We start from the raw sequence: 21,391 nt of genomic DNA, 5'->3' as shown, positions 1-21,391 counted from the left end.
AGTTTATGAAAGGATTGTATGATGTAGTCACCTGTAATAAGGAGATCCTAAGAGACCTCTTCCAATCTTTTATTCTTGTATTCCTGCAAAATAATATGTTTGATGCTTTCATGCTAGGAAAGACTTTACAAATAACCTCTCTCTTGTTATCACATTCTGTGGAACACGCTGTAGTTATTTATATATGCGTAACTACCAGCTGTCTTTTCTCACATTCTTCCCCCCCCCCCCCAAAAAAAAAAACAACCCACACTGATTAGACACCAAACAAGGAAGGGGCTATAATCACTTGCAACTAATCCTTTCCAAAAGGAGAACAATTAGAGTATATCAAAATCATGAAGAACCAACTGATAGGATTTCTTTTTTGCTTCTGGATTGTTCTTTCACAGCCTTTTTATTTTCACTCTGGGGAAAGAGAGGAGAAATGTATAATAGAAGACATTCCAAGTGAAACCTTGGTAATTGGTGGGTAGATGTTGCTATATAATTATCAATTTGCTTAAAACTTAAAATATTTACCTATGATTTTCTAATACATATACCTGCTATGAAACATTGTGAATTAGATGATGGAAAGGAGGGCATCAAAAAGTGTATCCCTTTTAATTCTGAAGCATTATGCATTGAACTGGAAAGATTGTAATTGGGTGTATGAAATGTCATAATTCATTTTGTTTTGCATATACATAGTAACTTGGTTTGAAATAAAAAACATAAAGCTACATAGTAGGCTAATATTTGTACTTAACAGATTTGTATCTATTGTCTACCACACAGGGAGTTACATTGTACAACGATGGGATATGCATGAACAAACGTTTCTTGAATCTGCTCCTGGCTTGGGAATGTATGTGACCATCACAACTCCTACTGAGGAGGTAAAAGTGTTATTTATGAAAGGCTTTGCAGATTTTTGTACTGACCCTTGGTGCTTCAAACTTCTTCTATCAAAAAGAAACCAACAATATTAAAAACCAGTCTAAAATTAAGGCTTCCAAACCCTTAATTAAGCAGTTTGAATAGTTTGGTGTTCAAAAGGACTAAGTATATACTGATTGTCAGTAAAAATGATAGCAGCAACAGGTTATACAAGAGCAATCAAATATTTTATTTATGTACCTAACTATGGATATAGAAGCCTGATTTTTAAATCTTTGATTAATCTGTTTACATTACTGTTGGATTTGGAAAAAACTTGTCGTCATACAATATTCAAAACCTGTTGAGAGAACTTTTTAAAATAAAAGATTGCACACTGACTACTGAAGCCACATAACAAAGTAAGGAGCTGTATTTGGAAAAATAATGATCATCCAAAATTAATCCCTCCCTCCAAAAGCAAGTTAAGTAAGATGCAGCCAGCAGCAATCCACAGCAATTGCCTGCATTGCCACTGCATGCTCTGTGTTTTTGAAAGTGAGGCCATTTATTGATATGCCTAAATAAGGCCTTAGAAACCAAACTTTTAACATTTGTTTTTGAAAAAATTACAGCCTTACTGCACTGTACTATACCTGGGTTTTCTACCTTCAGCTTAGATCTAAGTTATTCTGCTTTTCCTTCTCTGAATCACATCTGAAATTCAAGTTAACCCAATGTCTTCAGAAGCTTAAATTAAAAAAAAAATCTTTAGATTGCTGTCCATAAGACAAAAATGAACACCAAACTTGCTTAATACTTACATTATAGGTATTGCTGTCAAAACTGTATGGACCACAAGGAAAATTCTCTTTTACATCCCATGTATCTGGAGAGCATAGTATTTGTTTGCAGTCTAACTCCACAAGGCTTATTTCCTTTGGTGGAAGTAAACTGGTAAGCGAACAGCTTAAATATTTTATTTCATGATAACATTTGTATCATCTAAACTGCCAGGTTTGAAATAACTGTGGGACAACTGTGCATACTGTGCAGAACTATCAGAGCACAATTAATTGCAAGAGTGAAGGGATTATGGAAATATGTCACTGAATTCTTATGTTCAGTATTAACCTCAGATCTGGCAAGCAGTTCCACACAGGTAAACCTTTTAATCTTCTGAATTCAAGGTCTCCTCCCACAACCCCACACAGAACATCCTGCATTACTTTTACTGTGCTCACTCAGTGCTTATACCTAAAATAATCTGGTTTAAATAGTATATCTTGGAGGTGGCAGATGACTCTTTATCCAATACATGCTGTTTCTTAGGGTATGAACAAGATAAAGTGAGAATTAACATGATGAAAGACTTTCTTTTCATTTTCAAGGAGTCATGCCATAGCTAATTTAAAACTGGTACTAATACTAGTACAGCACTTTGAATATTTAATACTTCAAGGCCCTGATCAATAGGATGAACAACCCCTTTGATAAAAATAGTTATATGGGGAAGGATTAGTTAACACAAATGTTGCAAAACATTACTTATCTATTAGTAGGGGTCACTTAATTTGCAATTTTTGTGGCTTTGTCATGGCACAAAGAACTGATTTCTGAGACATTTCCTGTCAGCCCCACCCCTCACCACTAATTGTCGGGGTGGCATATACTGAATAATAATTGAAAATTCCATGGAAAGTAAATTATATCATATAATTCATCATATTATTATAAATCTATAAATTACATTTAAATATAAATGTAAATAGATTATAAACATAATCTGTTATCGGAGGGAGACGGGTACATCTCTGAGGACATTGGATGGCAGAGTGCCCTCCTCCTCTCTGCTGCCAGTGGCTGCAGCAACATGCACACACATTCCCATTGCCGCTTGTGTGGTGGTACCCTTCCCCACACTGTCGTTACTGCCCTGGTGCCCCAGTTGTGCTGCTTGGGGGCGAAAGGCAAGTTTGGGGACATGGTGTGTGTGTGTGTGTGTGTATACACTTGTGCATGCAATAGGGATGGATGCTAATGCTATAGAGCCAGCAGACAGGGCAGGCACACAGATGACTTGTCAATTCCTAGCCATGCTTCTGTCCACAAGCCCTCTCACTGCAGGTGAGACCTGTGCATGTTACAGAGGATTTTAAGCCCAAGCATGCAGCTGCTGGCCACATGTGCTAACTTCAGCAATGACTTAACATTCCTTAAAGTTAGCACTTGCTAACTGGAAAGTGTAAGAACATTTGAAAACTTAATTTAAAGATGCATCACTTGAATTTTAAATGCCAGATCTGATTTTCTTTTTAATAAGCACACTTATATATAAGTAAAAATATGATTTTAGAGGGAAGTATACATTATTTTCCCTCAGTTTGTTTGTTAAGAACTTTTTAAAATGTGAAGATTATAAATCAGTGGAATAAGTGTTTTTAATTGTGTTCATAGCGTATTCATTTGGACATTAGAGTTGGAGAGCATCTTATTGATGAAGTCATTGCTCAAGCCAAGGACAAAGTTAATGAAGCTAACTTTAGAGTTGAACATCTAATTGAGCAAATTCATCACATATCCAAAGAACAAAACTATCAGAGGGTATGTATATTCCCTAACACAAATAAGACAGAAAAATGCAGATAAGAATCTGGATTTATATGACATACTATTGGTATTTTTTACAAATGTATTGTTTAACGTAAAAACCAAATTACATTAAAACACTATTAATGCTTAGCCAAATTGGTCCTATTATTTACAGTATGAATTAAAATTTAAGATATGTATTAATAACTGCTGGTCAAACACTGAAGCTGTAAAGTGAAATACAGTATGAAAACTCTGAATTAATGATTATTTCTCGGTGGCAGAGGTGAATTTGTTTTGGAAAGAAAGAGCAAAATCCTTCCATCTGCTTCTACTTTTTACCTCAAAGAACCTAACAGATCCTTGCATTATTTTCAGAAAAAGTAAGCAAACAAGATTAAACATTTAGAATAGAGGATTAAACGTATGAAATAAGACTGAACATCCCAGAGCATGGGATGGTGATGTATCATCCTAAGCAGAGATCAAGGAAGGGATGGTTTGCCTCACAGTCATTTCTCCCCTCCTCATCTCCTTCTGTCTTATGGCTATGGGCAGATGTAGGATTTTAAAAAATGGGGTTTGACGCATATATTTTTCTGCAGTTAATGAGAAACCAGAAGATTTCCTAATATGCAGTGGCCCAGAACTATACTATTCAGTTTAAGATCAAAGCAAAACTAAGTATAACATTATTAGAATAAGCACTAATTTGCTAGATTATAAATTAGGTTTATCAAAGCACTACAAACTAGGCAGAAATAATAAAAAATAATGTTTTATTAATTCTGTAGTCAGTAAGTATACATCTCTTATTCTGATTCATAATACAAAATCTAGTGCAACCAATAGATACAGCACTTCACTTTTACTCACTTCTCCACCCGAGTTCATGTACACCTGAGCTAAAATTACCACACCTGAGTTTATGTTTTTAACTAAAAACAGTCTGCAGAGCTTTGAAACAGGAGAGAGAGATTACCAGGAATGGCTAAAATTGCAGATAGCAAAATTGCAGAAGAAAAAATAGCTTGATTAATGGAACATCCAGACCATTAAAGAGGAGAAAGGATTGTTAACATCTGTGAAGAGAGATAGGCAGGAATTAGGTAGATTATAATAAGCCATGAAGTCAGTTGACCTGCTTACCACTGCCTGAGTAGAAATGCCACTCAGCCTCCTAAGAAGTTTGGGTGGATCAGGAATCATAGAGTGGGGGGCAGGCATAATTGTTCCACTGCACCCCTCTGGATCTTGTGGTGGCATTTAATTTCCCCACTCGGTCTACTCAAAGCTTATGCCCACTCTGGGTCTTCTGCAATTCTTTGCTCACAAAAGTGGGGTATCAAGGAAAGGCAACTGTTTTCTATTGCTTATATGTGAGTTGTGATGGGAGCCACTCAACTATGTGATGTAAGAATACTTTAAAAATCTAGCTATAAATATATAATGCAAATTGCACTGTTTATAAAACTAATTTGAGAATCCAGTGGCTGCCAGGCTGCAGTCAGCTCTCAGTGGTGGCAGCTGTTATTTTTGCACCCATTCCCTCATGTCAGAACCTGGGCTGCTGCCCTGGTTACCCCCACTCCTCCCCATTACTCTACTGCATAAGTCCCAATGCTGAAAACACAGGTCTGAGTAACTTCACATACATGAACTGTTTGTAGAATCGGCGTGTATATGTATCTATCAAAAGTGAATTAAAAAAAACACATCCCTCAGAGAGAGATTGTAATGTAGGAATGAATTCTATATTGATTGAAGTGTTTGTGCCTACAACACGTATAACTTGTTAAATTGAATAGGACTGGACTTTTATAGTTTGTTCTGATTTGTCCTCCTAGAAAAATGGTTTAAGATATAGCAGAAAGTAAGTAAGGAAACCCAAGAAAATATTTAGAACTTGATCCTGATGACATTCATGCAGATTATGGGCTCTGCAATAATGAGAGTGCAAGGTGTATGTAAGATACTCCAATATGGTAACTGCAAAAGGTCCGGGTTATACAAAGCTTCTGGGTGTGACATTCCAGGAGAGAAAAGGGGTAGAGGCTTAGGTACTTAAGGGTATAGCTGAACAAACACATATTCATGGATCAAAAGGGATAGGGACTTAACATACAGTACTGCCAGCTGTTATAACTTTTTGTGCCCCTGTTCTTACCATGCAATAAGTAAAAACTCCACTGCAAGCTGAAGAAGAGCAATGTTGTGCTCCAAAGCTTGTCTAATATTTCTTCCATCTATTCAGTTGGTCCAATAAAAAATATTACCAAAATGTTATCATGGCTACATCACTCCAACTCTACTCCAACTAAGGTGTGGTAACTACCAATTTCACTGGTTAAAAAAAAAAAAAGTTAAAGGAATTAAACGTAAAAGACTTGCTTATTTTCTCTAGCATATGGGGAGAGAATACATAGGTATAAGTATCAAGTACTTATATTATTTTAAAAAATAATATGCCTTTTCTCTGTTCTCAACAGCAACGTGAAGAATACTTTCGACTGACAAGTGAACAAACCAACAGCAATATTCTGTGGTGGGCTTTTGTACAGACATTAATCCTTATCTTGGTTGGCATTTGGCAAATCAAATGTCTTAAAGATTTCTTTATAGCTAAAAAGCTTGTTTAAAAAAACACAAAACCATCCTACATCTACATTACACAATGCACAGCAGAAAATAGCTACATTAATTAAACACTAAATAAAAAAACCATGCAGATATCTGATATTTTTATACCTTCATTTTTACCATATTTCACGTTGTGTAAGTCAGGTTTTGAAGGCCAATTTTTGTGTATGAAAAATCAAACTCGATTTATACACCATTCTGACACTGCTTGCAGCAGGTGGGGCCACGCCATCCAAGCGCTGAGCCTGGCTCCATCCCCTGTGAACACTGATGAGCATCACAGGAAAGGGGACAGGGATGGGGATAGGGAGAGGGCTGTACTCAGTACTTGACTGGAGTAGCCCTATCTCCTGCAAGCAGTGCTGCCGTCCAGCACCAAGCCTGCCCCTGTCCCCATCCCCTGTGAATGGCACTGAGCTCAACGCCACTCACAGGGGATGGGGATGGGGATGGGCTCGGCTGGGCTCAGCTGGTGCGGACCCATCCTTTCTGAGCAGTGCTGGCAGCGCTACTCACAGGGGATGGGGCTGCAACAGCTGAGCCTGGCCCCAAGTTATATACCATGCCTATGAAAATCCTTATCTTTCCAATCAGAAAACCGGGGGTCAACCTATACACCACGTCAACTGATACACGGTAAAATATGGTACATAAAGAGCTGATATTAAACTATTTTCTGATTGGCAAAATCACATTCTCTGAGAAGAAAAATAGTAAAATAAAACTTAGTAAGTGGATAAACTGTCCGTGGTTGGGGGAGGAATTAGCAATATACAGGCAGTCCTCGACTTAGTCATTCCGACTTGTGGCAATCCGCACTTGCGGTGCACCGCCATTTACGCCTACAATTATTACTTATGGCTCTGGATCCTCGCACTTACAGCACGCTGTAAGCACAAGGATCCAGCACTGTATGTCAGTCTGCTTCCTTATGTGCTCCAGCATGCTCCTGCTTCCATAAGTTTCTGGTATTCTTCTAAGTTTCTTGTATTCTTTGATGTATTCTGATGTGATTAGTGCTTAGTTATGTTCAGTCTGCTTCCTGATGTGCTTAGTACTTAGTTACATACAGTATTCAGTCCCTCAGTATTTCAGTATATTCAGTATTCAGTTCACCCTGGTGAAGGTGTTCCTTCGTCTTCTGATTAAATGAAATTAAATTGTTGATTTAAATATGGTGTTTATGGTCATTTCTGTAAAAAGTTGGGCATCAGGCCCTTGGTCAGGAACATAACCCCCTATTGTTTCTATGGGAAAATCAGATTTGACTTGCATTGATTTGACTTACAGTGCCTTTTCCAGGAACATAACCCGCTGTAAGTGCGAGGACTGCCTATAATCTTCTTAAACCTCACTCATTCCCTCCTATTCCCTTCTCTTGCTCTGCCACCAAAATGACAAAAGAATCATGTGTCTACCTTCCCCTTTCCTTGGGCAAAATCACAATCTTGATTCCCCCATTACCCTCTAAGAACTTGGGTCACACGGTACATCTGTTTGACTTCAAAGGTCCATGTGCCTGTCCTGTTCTCCTTCTGTGCGTTCCCAGAACTGCTGCAACCTGAGCAGCTTAGCAGGTAAACCCAACTAGATGGAAGGATCCAGAAACAGGCCTGAATAACCTGATCTGGTGGTGTGCTCTGAACACACCAAATGGATATATGCAGGATTAGGCACCTCGCAAGCTTTTGATCACTTTCTTTTAAAATAAAGCATTGGTGCCCACCTTTATATAAAAACCTGGTAAATCAGTGCATTTATCCGCCATTTGGTAGATCTTGATTTAACTCCATCTTCAGGATGTTATAACGCCTACTTCTTGCTTCCCAGGAGAATGTTATAGACTTTTGATAGGGTACTCACAATCAGTCCTATGAAAGGTGTCCTCTGTGCAACAAAGAATGAAGATTCACTGGGCCAGAGAAAGGGATAGAGCATGCTTCTGCAATTTAGCAGTTAGGGACCCCAGGGAAAGGGAACAGTTGAGAGCATGGCTCTGTGCCTTAGCAATTAGGGAATCCATGTGAAAGGGGGAGTTCAGAGTTCTGGTTCCTGCTTCGAAGACTATTTGTGTATTTAATCAAATGGTTGCATAACATAAGGTATGGGTCCCTTGGGGTAGGCAGGTAGGCACCAGAACGCATTATTATAGACCCCGCATTTTCATAAGAAAAGAGTGATCTTCAGTTAATAATATGATTAGGTGTTCTGCCAAAAGGCCATTGTTGGATGCTTTATAGATGCATGTAATAATTATGATAAAAATCAATGACGGTTACAGAGTACTGCATAGCAGTTATTACTGAGCTTCTGCGAATAGCTCAAAACAATGAAAGAGTTCATCTTACCAAATGTAATTTAATAAAGGTCGTTACTAAAGGCCATGTTTTGATAAACGCACTTATGAAATTATATGACACTTCTATGAGGAAAAATATTACTCAGTTTCAGCAATCTGGCCCCTGAAAATTAGTCATTCATTTAATCATCTGTTCATCCCTTTTTCTGCCTTGCAGACATGTTTTAGTGTTCCTCTAATTTCTGTTTTCTTGGCAAATAATGCTGAATAGTTCTGTAAATTGTCACGTGTGAGAAATATTATCCAACTGAACTGAATGGATTTCCTGGCAATCTTTGGCTATATATATGTAAGAATATTCATAGTTTCAACTCAGTATGTTTTTTTGTTGGACAGCTATTTTTCCTTTAATTAAGAAACCCTGGCTGTTATTTGTTAGCACTGAAAATATTAGATTTATCAGGAGCTGTTTCTATGATCTAATCATGTAGTCCCCTCAAACTGGATTAGCAAATGAGTTGAGAGTGTTGCTTCTGTAATTTAATTTGACAAGCTTTATTTATAGTCTGTAGAAAACTTGATTTGAAAGCAATAGGGGAATACGATCTATGCAGCCTCCTATCACAGCAAATGGATATTTCCTCACTTTCTACCTTATTTCCCCTTTCCTTCTGTGATAAGAATAGTTTGTATGACAGTATAAACCATATTTACAATGTAATGTTCTGTATTTCCAATGGATTTCATCACGGTGAACTTTAAAGCAAATTTTCACCACGATTAAAATGTCAAAAGATAAGCCGTATGAACTATAACTCAGTTCCAAAATAGGAAGGTTATAAAAACTGCCTGATTTTCAAGAAAAATAAGAACAATTCATTGTTTTTAAAATGACAGAGAAAAAGAATAGAGATGATAAAACTAATCTTAAAACCAAATTGTTATGTATGATTTTTTTTTCTGCATGAATGCATATTTGAATGACCTTAAAAGGAGGAATTTTTCCTATTAGTTTATAAGAGTTTTATATTGAAGTTCCTATAACAAGTAGTACAGAGTAAGATTTTTGAGAGTCAAAGGACACTTCTTTGGTATGTTCCTAAATGCCACTAGGCAACTGTCTCCATCTTCAGTGCCTCAAGACCTTTAAATGTCTGGCCTGTAATGTCTTTTAAAATTGTGTGACCTATATAAGTGGCCTATATAGCTGTGTTTGCTTACATTTCTGGGGAAGACAAACTAAGTTTGTGAGATGGGAAATACTGAATTTTTAAACTGCTTCTTAAAGAGGACTTCCCTCAAGATAACCTAATTCAAACTTGATTGGACTCAGCTGCATAGCATCAATGTGGGCCTCCTGCATGATTTATCCAAACACTTAGACGGGAGGTACTGAATGGCAGAGTATGCATAATTCTTAAACTATAAGAATCAAGCCAAGATGTTTCATACCAGGGGTCAACATGTCATCTGAAGGAAGTCTGATTTTCCAGACTCTTTAAGGACATGTCTATACTGCAGTCCAGAGTAGCAATACTTGAACTAGCTTTAAAGTGGCTAGTGTGTGTATTGCTAGCAATGTAGTGCTGGCAACATGGAACTCAGTGAAGGCTGCAAAATGTTCATGAAAGGTTGGATAAGGTGTCAAGTGGTTAGTTTCCTCCTGTGACTGCAGTGTAAAAATAACCTAACTGATTATCTTGAAGGTGGTCATAATTTCCACAAACAGGATATTGTAGATGTTGATTATTATATTGTACATTATATTGTAGACATCCCTGGCTCCAAGGAAAATTTGTTTTTCTTTGCCATTTGGCTCCTCATTCCACCTCCAGAAGATAGCGAGAGCCATCGTGTTTGCAGCTCCTGTGTGTATTATTATACTTTCTGTCTGCCTGCCTTTTTTTCTGTCTGTCTCTCTTCTGTCCGTCCTCAGAGACAGATTTTGTTTCATTTACTTTTAGGATGTTAAAGTGAAAGTATGGCCAGGAGGAAAAGTTCTCCAATTTAAACAGATCTCAATCAAATCTCATATAGTGCTCAGTGAAGTGGTTCTCTGTTTAATAGTCAGGAAGAAGGCAGAGCAGGGTTGTGAGCCTTTGGAAATGTCATTTGTAATTTCTGATAAAGAAAACTTGTTAAATTACTTGTTGTAGAGTGTTCTGTTAAAATCCATATTACAGTGTCTCTTTTGATAGGTAAATATCTACTTAAAAATGAATATTAAGAAGGAAGCTTTATAGCTACATTAGTTAAGTGTAATTTATAGTTAACTACAAATAGCTTACCTAGTTTTAAACTATTACACTGGTTGATTGTATTAAAATACTGATAACCAAATGGATAGATTCCCTCTTAAAATTATATTAAAGTTAAATATAAATCAATGTTTCATTAATACTATTAATGTTAGTATTAATTTAGCTCCAATCCAAGATTGAGACTAGTTTGTTTCCACTGTTGATTTAATAATCTGTTGATAATGTTTTGATAATTTTTATACTTAACTTAGTACTGTTAATATCTCTAGGATTTGGTAATATGTCATGAGGTTTAAGAATCTTTCAAGGCCTATGGGGAGCAGTAGCCTATCCAACCAGTAAGAAGCCATAATTAATTAGTGTCGCCCAAGAGTCTACTGGGGGCCTAACACCATACAAAATGCAACCTCAACTGTGGCCACACCTGTATCTTTAAAGACTATCACCAAAAATGACAAGCACACTGAAGACAATTTAAAAACTTGTATTAGAACAGATAAGCAGCAACAACCAAATGTACAATAATCGTAATTAATTAACTATATACAACATTAAAAACTATAATACAACAATCCAATTAGAGCCACTAGCACAGCCTATTAATCAGTTGTAACTGAACCCCCAAAATACTTTAATTTAACAATCGTGTCAGGAAAAAGAGATTAATCCTGGAGGGCTAGATCTGAGACATCTGCCCTCTGGAAGCAAGGGAGGGCTGATATGCTGCAGTTGAGCTCAAACAGAGGGGACTGAACCTCAAGTCCATGAGCTGCCACACTGCTACAGGTGCCCCATGCTCAGGACTGCAGGCTTCTGGAAGATCTAGTTCACCCGCCAGCCACAATGATTGTTGCCCTTTTCAGGATCAGTTGTCTCACCAGTATCTTTATTTCTCACACACCTTCTCATCACTATTCTTCACACACTCTGACACAAACTCAGGCTCAGTCTCACCCTCAGACTCACACACAGACAATCTCACAAGGGTACAGTTGAACAGAATATGCTGCATACAAGAGCACCACATTTTTCAGAACCGGGTTTCCATTGTATTCTATGACTACTAAACACAAGGTGTAGAGGACCAGCTTCCAGTGAAGAACCTCCGAATACTTAGCCCTTAGACTGGCGTTAAAGCACTTTTCTGGGAAGTAGGACCTACAGGTTAAAATCCCCCCTAGAGGCCTAGAAACCACCTTTCCTGCTGCCTGGTGAAATGGCCAAACTACAAGGTTGAAAGGCCACCCTCTTTTTTCTCATCCTATATTTTACTTACTGCAAATATAAACTCAGGGAAATTATTATTGAGCCACAGGGGGCAATGAAATCCTACACTGTACAAGAAGTGCCAAAAACTGCAGCTGTGTGGTTATATATGTACCACTTGCACATGTAAAGCCAAATTCATTTAGCTGTTAGTGTGTCAATATGTGGTTACCGGTCTGTCTGTTCTGTATGAACAAAATCAGGACTTGTATGCTCAGTTTCCATTAAGAGTTGCACATGTGGCTGGGTGAGTGGGTGGTGTGTGGCTGGGTTTGTGTGTATATATTGTGTGTTGCTTGGTGAGTGGCTGGGTGTGTGTGTTTGCTGTGTGCATGGGGGGGTGTGGTTGAGTGTATGTGTTTGGCATGTGTCTGGGTGGGTGTGTGGGGGTGGGTGAAGCATGTGACTGGGTGTGTGTGTAGTGTGTGCCTGGGGGTGTATGTGGTGTTGGGCTGGGTGCGTGTGTGTGGCATGTGACTGGGTATGTGGGTGGATGGGATGTGACTGGATGTGTGTGTGGTGCGTGATTGGGTGTGTGTGGCATGTGACTGTAGTGTGTGGCTGGGTGGGTGGGTGTGGCATGTGGCTCTGTTTGTGCGTGTGTGTGTGTGGTGTGTGGCTGTGTGGGTATGCTTGGCATGTGCCTGGGTGGGTGGTAGTCATGTGGCTGTGTGTGTGTGGGGGGGTGGCATATGACTGGATGTGTGTGTGGCAAGTGGTTGGGGGTGTGTGTATGCAGCATGTAACTGAGTGTGTGTGTGTCATGTGGCTGTGTGTGGTGTATGGCTTGGTATGTGGCTGGGTGGGTGTGGCATGTGTGTGTGGTGTGGGGCTGGATGTGTGTGTGTGGCATGTGACTGGAGGTGTGTGTGATGTAGCTGGGTGCGGTGTGTGTGTGTGTGGTGTGTGGCTTGGTGGGTGGCTGGGTGGGTGTGGCATGTGGCTGGGTGGGTGGGTGGTGTGTGTGTGGTGGGTGGCTAGGTGGGTGTGGTGGGTGGCTGGGTGTGTATAGTGTGTGGCTAGGAGTGTGTGTGTATGTGTGTGTGTTGTGTAGCTGGGTGTGTGGCATGTGGCTGGGTGGGTGTGAGTGTGTGTGGTGTGCAACTGGGTGGGTATGGTGGGTGAGTGAGTGTGGTGTGTGGCTGGCTGTGTGGGGGAGTGTGGGTGTGTGACTGTGTGTGTGTGTGATGTATGGCTGTGTGTGTGTTTCATGTGTGGCTGGGTGGGTGGTATGTGGCTGAGTGTGTGGGTGTGCGTGGGGTGTGGCTGGGTGTGTGTGTGTGTGTGGTGTATAGCTGGGTGGGTATGGTGGGTGGATGTGGTGCGTGGCTGGGTGGGTGGGGGAGTGTGGGTGGGTATGGCGTGTGGCTGGATGTGTGTGTGTGGTGTGTGGGTTGGTGTGTGGCAATGTGTATGTGGCTGTGTGTGTGGTGTGTGGCTGTGTGTGTGTGTTTGGTACGTGCCTGGGTGGGTGGGTGGCATGTGACTGTGTGTGTCGTGTGTGGCTGGGGGTGTATGTGGTGTTGGGCTGGGTGGGTGTGTGTGGCATGTGACTCTGTGTGGGGGGTGACATGTATGTGTGTGTCTGTGTGGTGTGTGGCTTGGTGGGTGGCTGTATGTGTGTGTGGTGTGTGCCTAGGTGGGTGGGTGGCATGTGGCTGTGTGTGTGTGTGGTATGTGACTAGGGGTATGGGTGTGTGCGTGGGGGGTGGGGGTGGCATGTGACTGTGGTGTGTGGTTGGGGGTGTGTAGCATGTGGCTAGTCGTGTGTGTGTGTGGTGTGTGGCTGGGTGTGTGTATTTGGCATGTACCTGTGTGCATATGTGTGTGGTGTGTGGTTGTGTGTGTGGGTGGGTGTGGCATGTGGTTAAGTCTGTGTGTGGCATGTGGCTAGGTGGGTGGTGTGTACCTGGGTGTGTGTGTCACATGTGCCTGGGTGAGTGGGTGGTGTGTGGCTGTGTGACTGTGTGTGTCGCATGTGCCTGGGTGGGTGGGTGGTGTGTGAGTGTGTGTGTGTGGGTGGGTATGGCATGTGGCTGAGTCTGTGGTGTGTGTGTGTGGTTGTGTGTTTGTGTTTGGCGTGTGGCTGTGTGTGTGGTGTGTGGCTGGGTGTGTGTATTTGGCATGTACCTGTGTGCGTATGTGTGTGGTGTGTGGTTGTGTGTGTGGGTGGGTGTGGCATGTGGTTAAGTCTGTGTGTGGCATGTGGCTAGGTGAGTGGTGTGTGGGTGTGTGTGCAGCTGGGTGTTTGTGTTTGGCATGTGGCTGGGTGTGTGTGTGTGGCATGTGGTAGGGTGTGTGTGTAGCATGTGGCTGGGTGGGTGGTGTGTGGGTGTGTGTGCAGCTGGGTGTTTGTGTTTGGCGTGTGGGTGTGGGTATGTGTGCAGCTGGGTGTTTGTGTTTGGCATGTAGCTGGGTGTGTGTGTGTGGCATGTGACTGTGCATGGGGGAAGGGGTGGCTTGTGATTGGAGGTGTGTGTGGCATGTGGTTGGGTGTGTGTGTGTGGGTGTGTGTGGCATATAGCAGGGTGGGTATAGTGTGTGGCCGTGTGTGTGTGGTTAGTGGCTGGGTGTGTGTGTTTGGCATGTGGATGGGTGGGTGATGTGTGTGTGTGTGGTGTGTGGCTGGGTGTGTGTGTGTGGTTTGTGTCTCTGTGTGTTGGGTGTGTGTGTGTGGCTGTGTGGGTGCGGTTGGGTGGGTGTGGCATGTGCGTGGGTGTGTGTCAGATGTGGGGCGCGCAGGGTCGTACACCAAGCAGGGGTGTTGTGCGGGGGGGGGGGGGGGTGGCGCTCCGTCCCAGCCTCCTGCCCCTCCTTGTTGCTGGGCACTTTGCTCGTTACCACATAAAAATGCGCACACCGCACTGGCACCCCTAGGAGACGGGGCAGTTCCAGGTGTTATGAACAGCCCTTGAATCAACAGTCGCCTGGCAGTCGATCTCCTCCCCCTCCTGCTCCACGTTCATCTCTCTGACGGTGACAAATCATGTCCCAAATCTCGCTGCCATGTTTCTCAGTGTGCGGGGGGTGGGGGTTAGCCCCTCTCCCCTGGGACGTTTCTGCCAGGAGGGGGACAGCAGATCACCTCCCCCGTGCAGGGGCCGGGGAGGCAGGACACGGCCCTTTGTATCACTCCTGCTCCTCTCCCAAGCTCATCTCCTTTTGGGGGGAGGCCCTGGGAGGGTGACGGACACGTGGGTGAGTTGTCGTCCCCTCACACACTTGTCTGTGCCACGGGGGAGGGGGGTCCCTTGCAGCCCCCCATCCCCAGTGAGGGGAGTGAGGGGTGTGAGCCCCACACACACTGCCCCGGTGAGGGGGTGCGGAGAGGAAATCCCCCTCACACACTCATGTCTCCAAGTCTGGGGAGGCAGCATGGAAGCCCCCTGAGCTTTCCTCCCCTCATACCCGCGCCTCAGTTGACACCTCAAATGGCCACTGCTCTGCTAGGCCAGGGGCAATCTTGCCAGCGGCCATCACTGCCTGCAGCAGCTCCAAAGCTGGGAGGATCGAGCGCGTTCGTCTTGTTTGGGCTCTTCTGATGCGTTACTTCCTCAGCAGCCCAACTAACATGGCTGTCCCAGTGTTTTGCAATGCATGTTTCCGACAGCCCCAGAAGGCCACCCCCAGGTTCGGCCTCACCAACTGCGGCCATGTTTTCTGTGAGCTTTGTCTCCAGAAAGGTAATGCGCTTGTGTAGGCCGGGACGCTGGCCAAGGCTCGCCCCCGGGGCAGAGCTTGGCTCCTGTGCCTCGGGGGCTCAGGCCGTGCGCTCTGTGCAGGTTTCAGTCTGTCAAAATCACCTCATGAGTTTTATTTTCCTCAGGTCATAATTTGTAAATGGTTGTGGGACAGCAAGGAATTGGGTTGCTGGAAAGAGCGTCACGTAGCTGCCCTGGGCTTTCAGTGCTGTGAATTTCACCCGCTGCCCCTTTCACGTGAGCAGAAGATCCTAAGTCCAGGTCCTATTTCTCAGTATAGAAAACTGATAAAAGCCTGAGTGTATCCTACCTATTTCCCTACTTTTTTACTCTGGAATAAGCCTTGTGCTTGTAATTAAAATAAAATGTCATTTAAGAAATCCTTCTTTTGGCTTTGTAGTGTGTACAAAGCCATGAGACCTTGGAAACAGGTCTTAGGCTTTGGTAGAACTTGAGATTGTAATAATTTGGAGTCTAGATGGGTATGCCCACAGAGATAAAATGAAAGGTTTACCTTGTCTGCCTCATTTTGAAAGGCTTTTTTCCCCTCTCCATTTGTCCATGGATTTCAGAACAGTTTTCAAAGTATAGGATATGTGTTATCTCGTTTTGCCAGTTTTTACAGACATTTTAAAACTCTTGATTACTACAACATTTCACTTCAAGTTGTGACCATTTGAATGTTTCAGGACCCCTAAAAGCAGAGAAATAGAAGCAGCATTTTAGGACTTCACAGTGTGTTTCTGTAAATGTAGCAAAGATTTGAGAGCTGTATGAGTTATACTTTAATTTGAAATATGGGAGACAGACAGGAGTTTTCTCCAAGGTTCCTATGAATATCAAACACCAAATATGGCAGTTCTTCCCTTTCCCTGTCTAACTGCAAATTCACTCCAACAGATCTGGTTTTCTTCAGGGCCTATAGAAAAAACACAATTTGTATTTTTAATTTTAAAAGCAATCTTCAGGAATTAACTAGTATTGTCAGTGGAATTAGTTAACAAAAAAGTAAATGAAGTGCAGCCCTTTTGCTTAAACACAGCTTGCAGAATCCAAAAAGGTGACCTGCAGCTGCTCCCTCTCCTTAAATGCTGCATGAAAAGAAAACTCAAACAATAATCACAGTAAACATCCCACTCTGAATATATATACAAATCAATGTGGGAAGCTCAACTTACTGTGAATCAGACTGCCCTTCCTTCAAAGAAAATCTGCTGTAACTCAAACAGTAATCACAATAATATCAATTTATGTTTTCATCTCCAAAGCTGTTTATAAACATTAATCAAAACTTAACAGTGCTGCATTTTTTAACAAGATATGCCTATTTAACAAGGAAGATATATCCACACACACACACACACACACTCATGCACACACACGCACGCATACACACATATATATCAATATTATGGTTTGGAGTAAATATTTACAATGATTGTTAGTGTTTTTGCAAAAACTAAAATGTATTTTAGAAAATGAAGGGGACATGGTGTTCAGGAATAAAAGCTTAAGCCAGTTGAAGTTAATGGCAAAAATCCTGGGATGGAATTTAGTTTCTACTGAAGTCCAAATTTTACATATTTTACCTACAGACTTGAATGCGAGCAAGATTAAGCCAAAGGCATTTTAAACAGTTACACTTCTAATTGTCTGCTCTATCACAGGATTTCACTATGCATTTACATTTAAGCACCAGAGTAGCCCCACTGAAATCAATACACAATTGATTTCAGTGGGACTACTGGTGTATAGTTACTCACATGATAGATAGACAATTGCAGAATTCAGACCTGGTTCCCACTGCACATTTCCCCCCCACCCCCCTGTATAATCTCGTACTTACATTCTAGAAAATCAAATCCTTTATATACCTTTATTTGCAAAGTATGGACATCTTTCAGTTCCTGGCATAAGCTTTGAACCAAAAGTCTAAGCACCAAATTGATCTCTATGATATATAAATACAACTGCCATTCAATAAGACTTATACTTTATATCCATATTTGTCTTACAGGCAAAGATGATAAATGTCTGATTTGTAGAGCTCCTTGCCGTACAATATTTCTTTCAAAACAGGTAAATTTAAGGTTTTAGTATTAGTAGCATTTGCATTTGCATAGGTTTTTTATACTGGAATTATGACACAAAACACTTTCCTTCTGTCTGTCATTTGCACCATAGATATTTATTAGTAGTAGACACAGATGCTTTTTTTTTTTTTTTTTTTTACTATACAGGGCATATATTCATGGGCTACTACAAACAGAACTATATGTAGGTATCTGAGGTTTCCAGACTTTATGAACCTTCCAGAAACTAGTTGTTGGTTATGACAGAAGTTTGCTGACTGTTGTCAAAAATATGAAGACCCTGCTCATGACCAGACCTCAAATCACTTAATCCTTTCCTCCTATGGTTTACAGTTCATTATACTGGGACTGGATTATCTGTACACCCCAGTAAAAATGCACAGCTTGCATGACTTACAGCCTTGTACTTCCTGTACTTGTCATCATGCACAGCTTCAACATTTTATGTGTGTCCTGGAAATATTTTTCACTTTCTTAAGAAAATATGCTGTTTCCTACCCTCAGCATTACCTTCTGTTGTGCTGGAGGATTGCACAGGAACATTTATTGGGATTTTTTTTTTTCATTTCACCAAAGGACTAAACAACTCTCATTCCATTCTTGTATTAAGAAGGTGCCAGAAAAATTAATCTTTCCTCTTCCAAGCCATGCAACTTCTTTTCCTTAGTTACATGGTATCTATGGAAGCACATTACTTTTGCTCCCTTACTGACTGACTTGCCAGTGAGGTAACACATGTAATTTCCATTAAGGTAAGGGAATTGTAGTGAGCATTCACAGTGGATCTAAAACTGTTGCCACAAGGTTGTGACCATTAAAAAAGGCAGCCTTGGTAGGACATGCTGAAGCAAAGGTTGAAGTCAGTGTTACACTGCTGCAAAAATGGGCTGTGGTGGAAAAGAAGTTTTGGAACAAGCTAATAATAAATTATAGTGAATTTGTCTCTGATGCTATCAAAGGGCAGAAGCATAACTGGATGCTTGGGTGCCCTGTGTAGCAGCCATGCACAGGGCAGTATCAGAGACTGTGCTAGCACGGACGTAGCGGTAGCAATGCTGCCAGCTCAGCTGCTGCCCTTTTAGCACAACCTCTCTGGTCACCACCCTCTTCACTATGTTATTGATCAAGGGATTTTTACTATTGATTTTTGTGAGACCAGGATTTCAATATTCATTTATAATACGTCATCAAAACTGTAGACAGTCTAAATCAAGCTTTTTAAGGAGTCTAAAAATGGAATAGCTGAGCTACTAATAAAAAAAATTGTTTTATTAGAAGCTGTCACTCTTCTAGAGGATAGGAACTTAAGAAACTACTGTATCTTTTAGGACGGCACTAACGGTGATTTGCAAGCTTTGTTTAAATAAACAAGTAAATTATAATAGGGCTGTGTGAGGCTTCAGACAGAGCTTTGGATTGGGAGAAGCTTCGGATGCTTTGGGGTCTGAAGCAGCACATCCCGGTCGAAGCACTGGCCTCGTTTGGCTTCCCAAAGCGGTTCGGCGCTCCTGAAGAGCTTCAGAGCCGCCTCAGATATCTGGCCATGGGCTATAATGGGGAAACAATAACATATCTATAACTTTGTTGTTTTTTGTCTGATTTGGATGAAATGTTCAAGGGTGATAGACTCTGCAGAGAGGATGAAGCCTGCCAAGTTTCAAGAAGATTCGTGCAGGGGCTTGGGGGGAGAACAGCACCCCAAATTCTTGAAAGCAAAACTCATGTCATGGCTAGGTGTTAAAACATAGTGGGGTGAGAAATGCAAGGGTAATAGCTCTTACCGAGGCCACAAAATCTGCCAAGTTTCAAGAAGATCGGTGCAGAGGTTTGGGGGCAACTGCCCTTCAAACTGCGGACAAGTAAAACTCGTGCCATGGGTGCTTGTGGGACTGACTGTATCTGTCTTGTGGTGGGGAGGGGAGACATTGCTGTAGGCCTGGCTGCTAAGCTGCTGTGTTACCAGTTACCAGTCAATCAATCATGATTCACTCAGGGACCAGGGACTCCAGGACCATCTCAATACACAGGACCTAGCTACTACATAATGACCTAACAAGCAGCAATTCGCACCTACAAAACCAGGCTAATACAGACAACCAACTGCTGTAAGTCAGACACAATCTTGGCAGGAGTTTTGTCTGTCAGCAGCTAGGGGTGCAGTGCTCCAGAACCCCCCTGCACCGATCTCCTCAGCAGCTGGCAGGCGTCACAGCGGGGGCCACCATCCCTGCAGCTGTCACCCTGCTGTGCCCTAACACATGCAGTGTCACCCATGGCCTGAGTTTTTGCTTGTCTGCAGCTTGAGGGACAGTTCACCCCAGGCCCCTGAACTGATCTCCTTGAAACTTGGCAGGCTTTGTGGCCTCAGTAAGAGCTACTAGCCCTGCAGTTTTGACACCCTGTGTTGTAACACATAGACGTGACATGAGTTTGGCTTTCAAGAATTTGGGGTTCCACCCAAAGCCCCTGCACCAATCTTGAAACTTGGCAGGTTTCATGCTCTCAGCAGAGGCTACCATCCCTGCACGTATCATCCAAATTGGACAAAAAACAACAAAGTTATAGATATTTCATTGATTCCCCGTTATACTGACCAGATCTCTGAGGCTGCTCTGAAGCTTCGGAACTGCTTCAGCTGGATCGAGGCGGAAACCCAGTCCAGAGCTCCAGATCGGATCACTGCCAGCCAAAATGGCCGGATCCAAAAGCCAGATCAGATCACTGCCAACTCGCGCAGGCTGAAATTATAATGATAATTAAGGAGCAACAGAAAAAATGTGGTGTTCATACAGGTCATTAAGCGATTATTTCAGAATAGTTTAAGTATGTTGCTGAATCAAGGGTTCGTTGTTTATTATTTTAAGATGTGATATTAACATCCATAGTGCTCTATGCAATAATTCATAGTTTGCACATTTGTTACAAACTCTTATTTTTAACCTAACCTACGTTTTTGACCTAAGAATGAACCTCTTAATGGCTTTTACATCTTTAGTATATTTCTCCTTTAATTTAGTGTCTTTGTTTTTTCACTATACCCATGAACAGAGTTTATAGCCTGTCCTTTTAAATTTATCTTGAAGACATTTCATAGATTTCATAGACATCAGGGCTGGAAGGGACCTCGAGAGATCATCGAGTCCAGCCCCCTTCCCAAAGGGCAGGAAGTCAGCTGGGGTCATAGGATCCCAGCAAGATAAGCATCCAATTTACTCTTGAAGGTGTTCAATGTAGGTTCTTGAACCACCTCCGATGGCAGACTGTTCCAGACCTTGGGGGCTCGGACAGTAAAGAAATTTTTCCTTATGTCCAGCCTGAAACGGTCTTGCAGGAGTTTGTGACCGTTTGACCTAGTCATCCCCTAGTCATACTCTTTTTTATTATTATAATGGCTACTGTTCAGTGAAACGTTGTTTTCTTATATAGGAAAATTGAAGTCGGCTATCCTGCACCGAGATGAGCTAATACTGCTTTAATTTGAAATAGTTACACAGCTAGGTGGTATTGGATTATTTTTTATCTATGTATCAGTTTACAAATACGCCATTGATGAAATATCCAAAAACAAGATAATCACTTTCTAACTTATCTTCTAACGATCTAAAAAAATGCTGTATTTAAACCTTTTCCAAATATCAATACTAATTTTGGTAATATTAGTTTTTGGTTTTTTCTGTA

The 21,391-nt window shown here is 41.7% G+C and overlaps 1 protein-coding gene across 1 annotated transcript; it reads left to right on the top strand.

Moving 5' to 3' along the window:
* Window positions 1-271: 271 nt before the first annotated feature.
* LOC109321892 (transmembrane emp24 domain-containing protein 11-like) lies at window positions 272-6,507 on the top strand. Its single transcript, XM_019552648.1, has 5 exons — window positions 272-468; window positions 781-881; window positions 1,693-1,818; window positions 3,319-3,465; window positions 5,943-6,507. The coding sequence occupies exons 1-5, from the start codon at window positions 339-341 to the stop codon at window positions 6,090-6,092; spliced, it is 654 nt and encodes a 217-aa protein (XP_019408193.1). The 5' UTR covers window positions 272-338; the 3' UTR covers window positions 6,093-6,507.
* The last annotated feature ends 14,884 nt before the right edge of the window (window positions 6,508-21,391 follow it).

This window comes from Crocodylus porosus, unplaced genomic scaffold, assembly GCF_001723895.1.
Source record: "Crocodylus porosus isolate Cpor-Errol unplaced genomic scaffold, CroPor_comp1, whole genome shotgun sequence".
Taxonomy (NCBI): domain Eukaryota; kingdom Metazoa; phylum Chordata; order Crocodylia; family Crocodylidae; genus Crocodylus; species Crocodylus porosus.
The sequence above is the reverse complement of the archived record's forward strand: the minus strand, read 5'-3'. Positions and strand labels throughout refer to the sequence as shown.

What these genes read in the sequence shown, in the direction of transcription:
- LOC109321892 (XM_019552648.1), top strand. Translation starts at nt 339, where the DNA reads ATGAAGAACCAACTGATAGGATTTCTTTTTTGCTTCTGGATTGTTCTT. An exon ending in CCTTTGGTGGAAGTAAACTG is followed by an intron (nt 1,819 to 3,318) that starts GTAAGCGAACAG and finishes TTGTGTTCATAG; the next exon opens with CGTATTCATTTGGACATTAG. An exon ending in AAGAACAAAACTATCAGAGG is followed by an intron (nt 3,466 to 5,942) that starts GTATGTATATTC and finishes TGTTCTCAACAG; the next exon opens with CAACGTGAAGAATACTTTCG.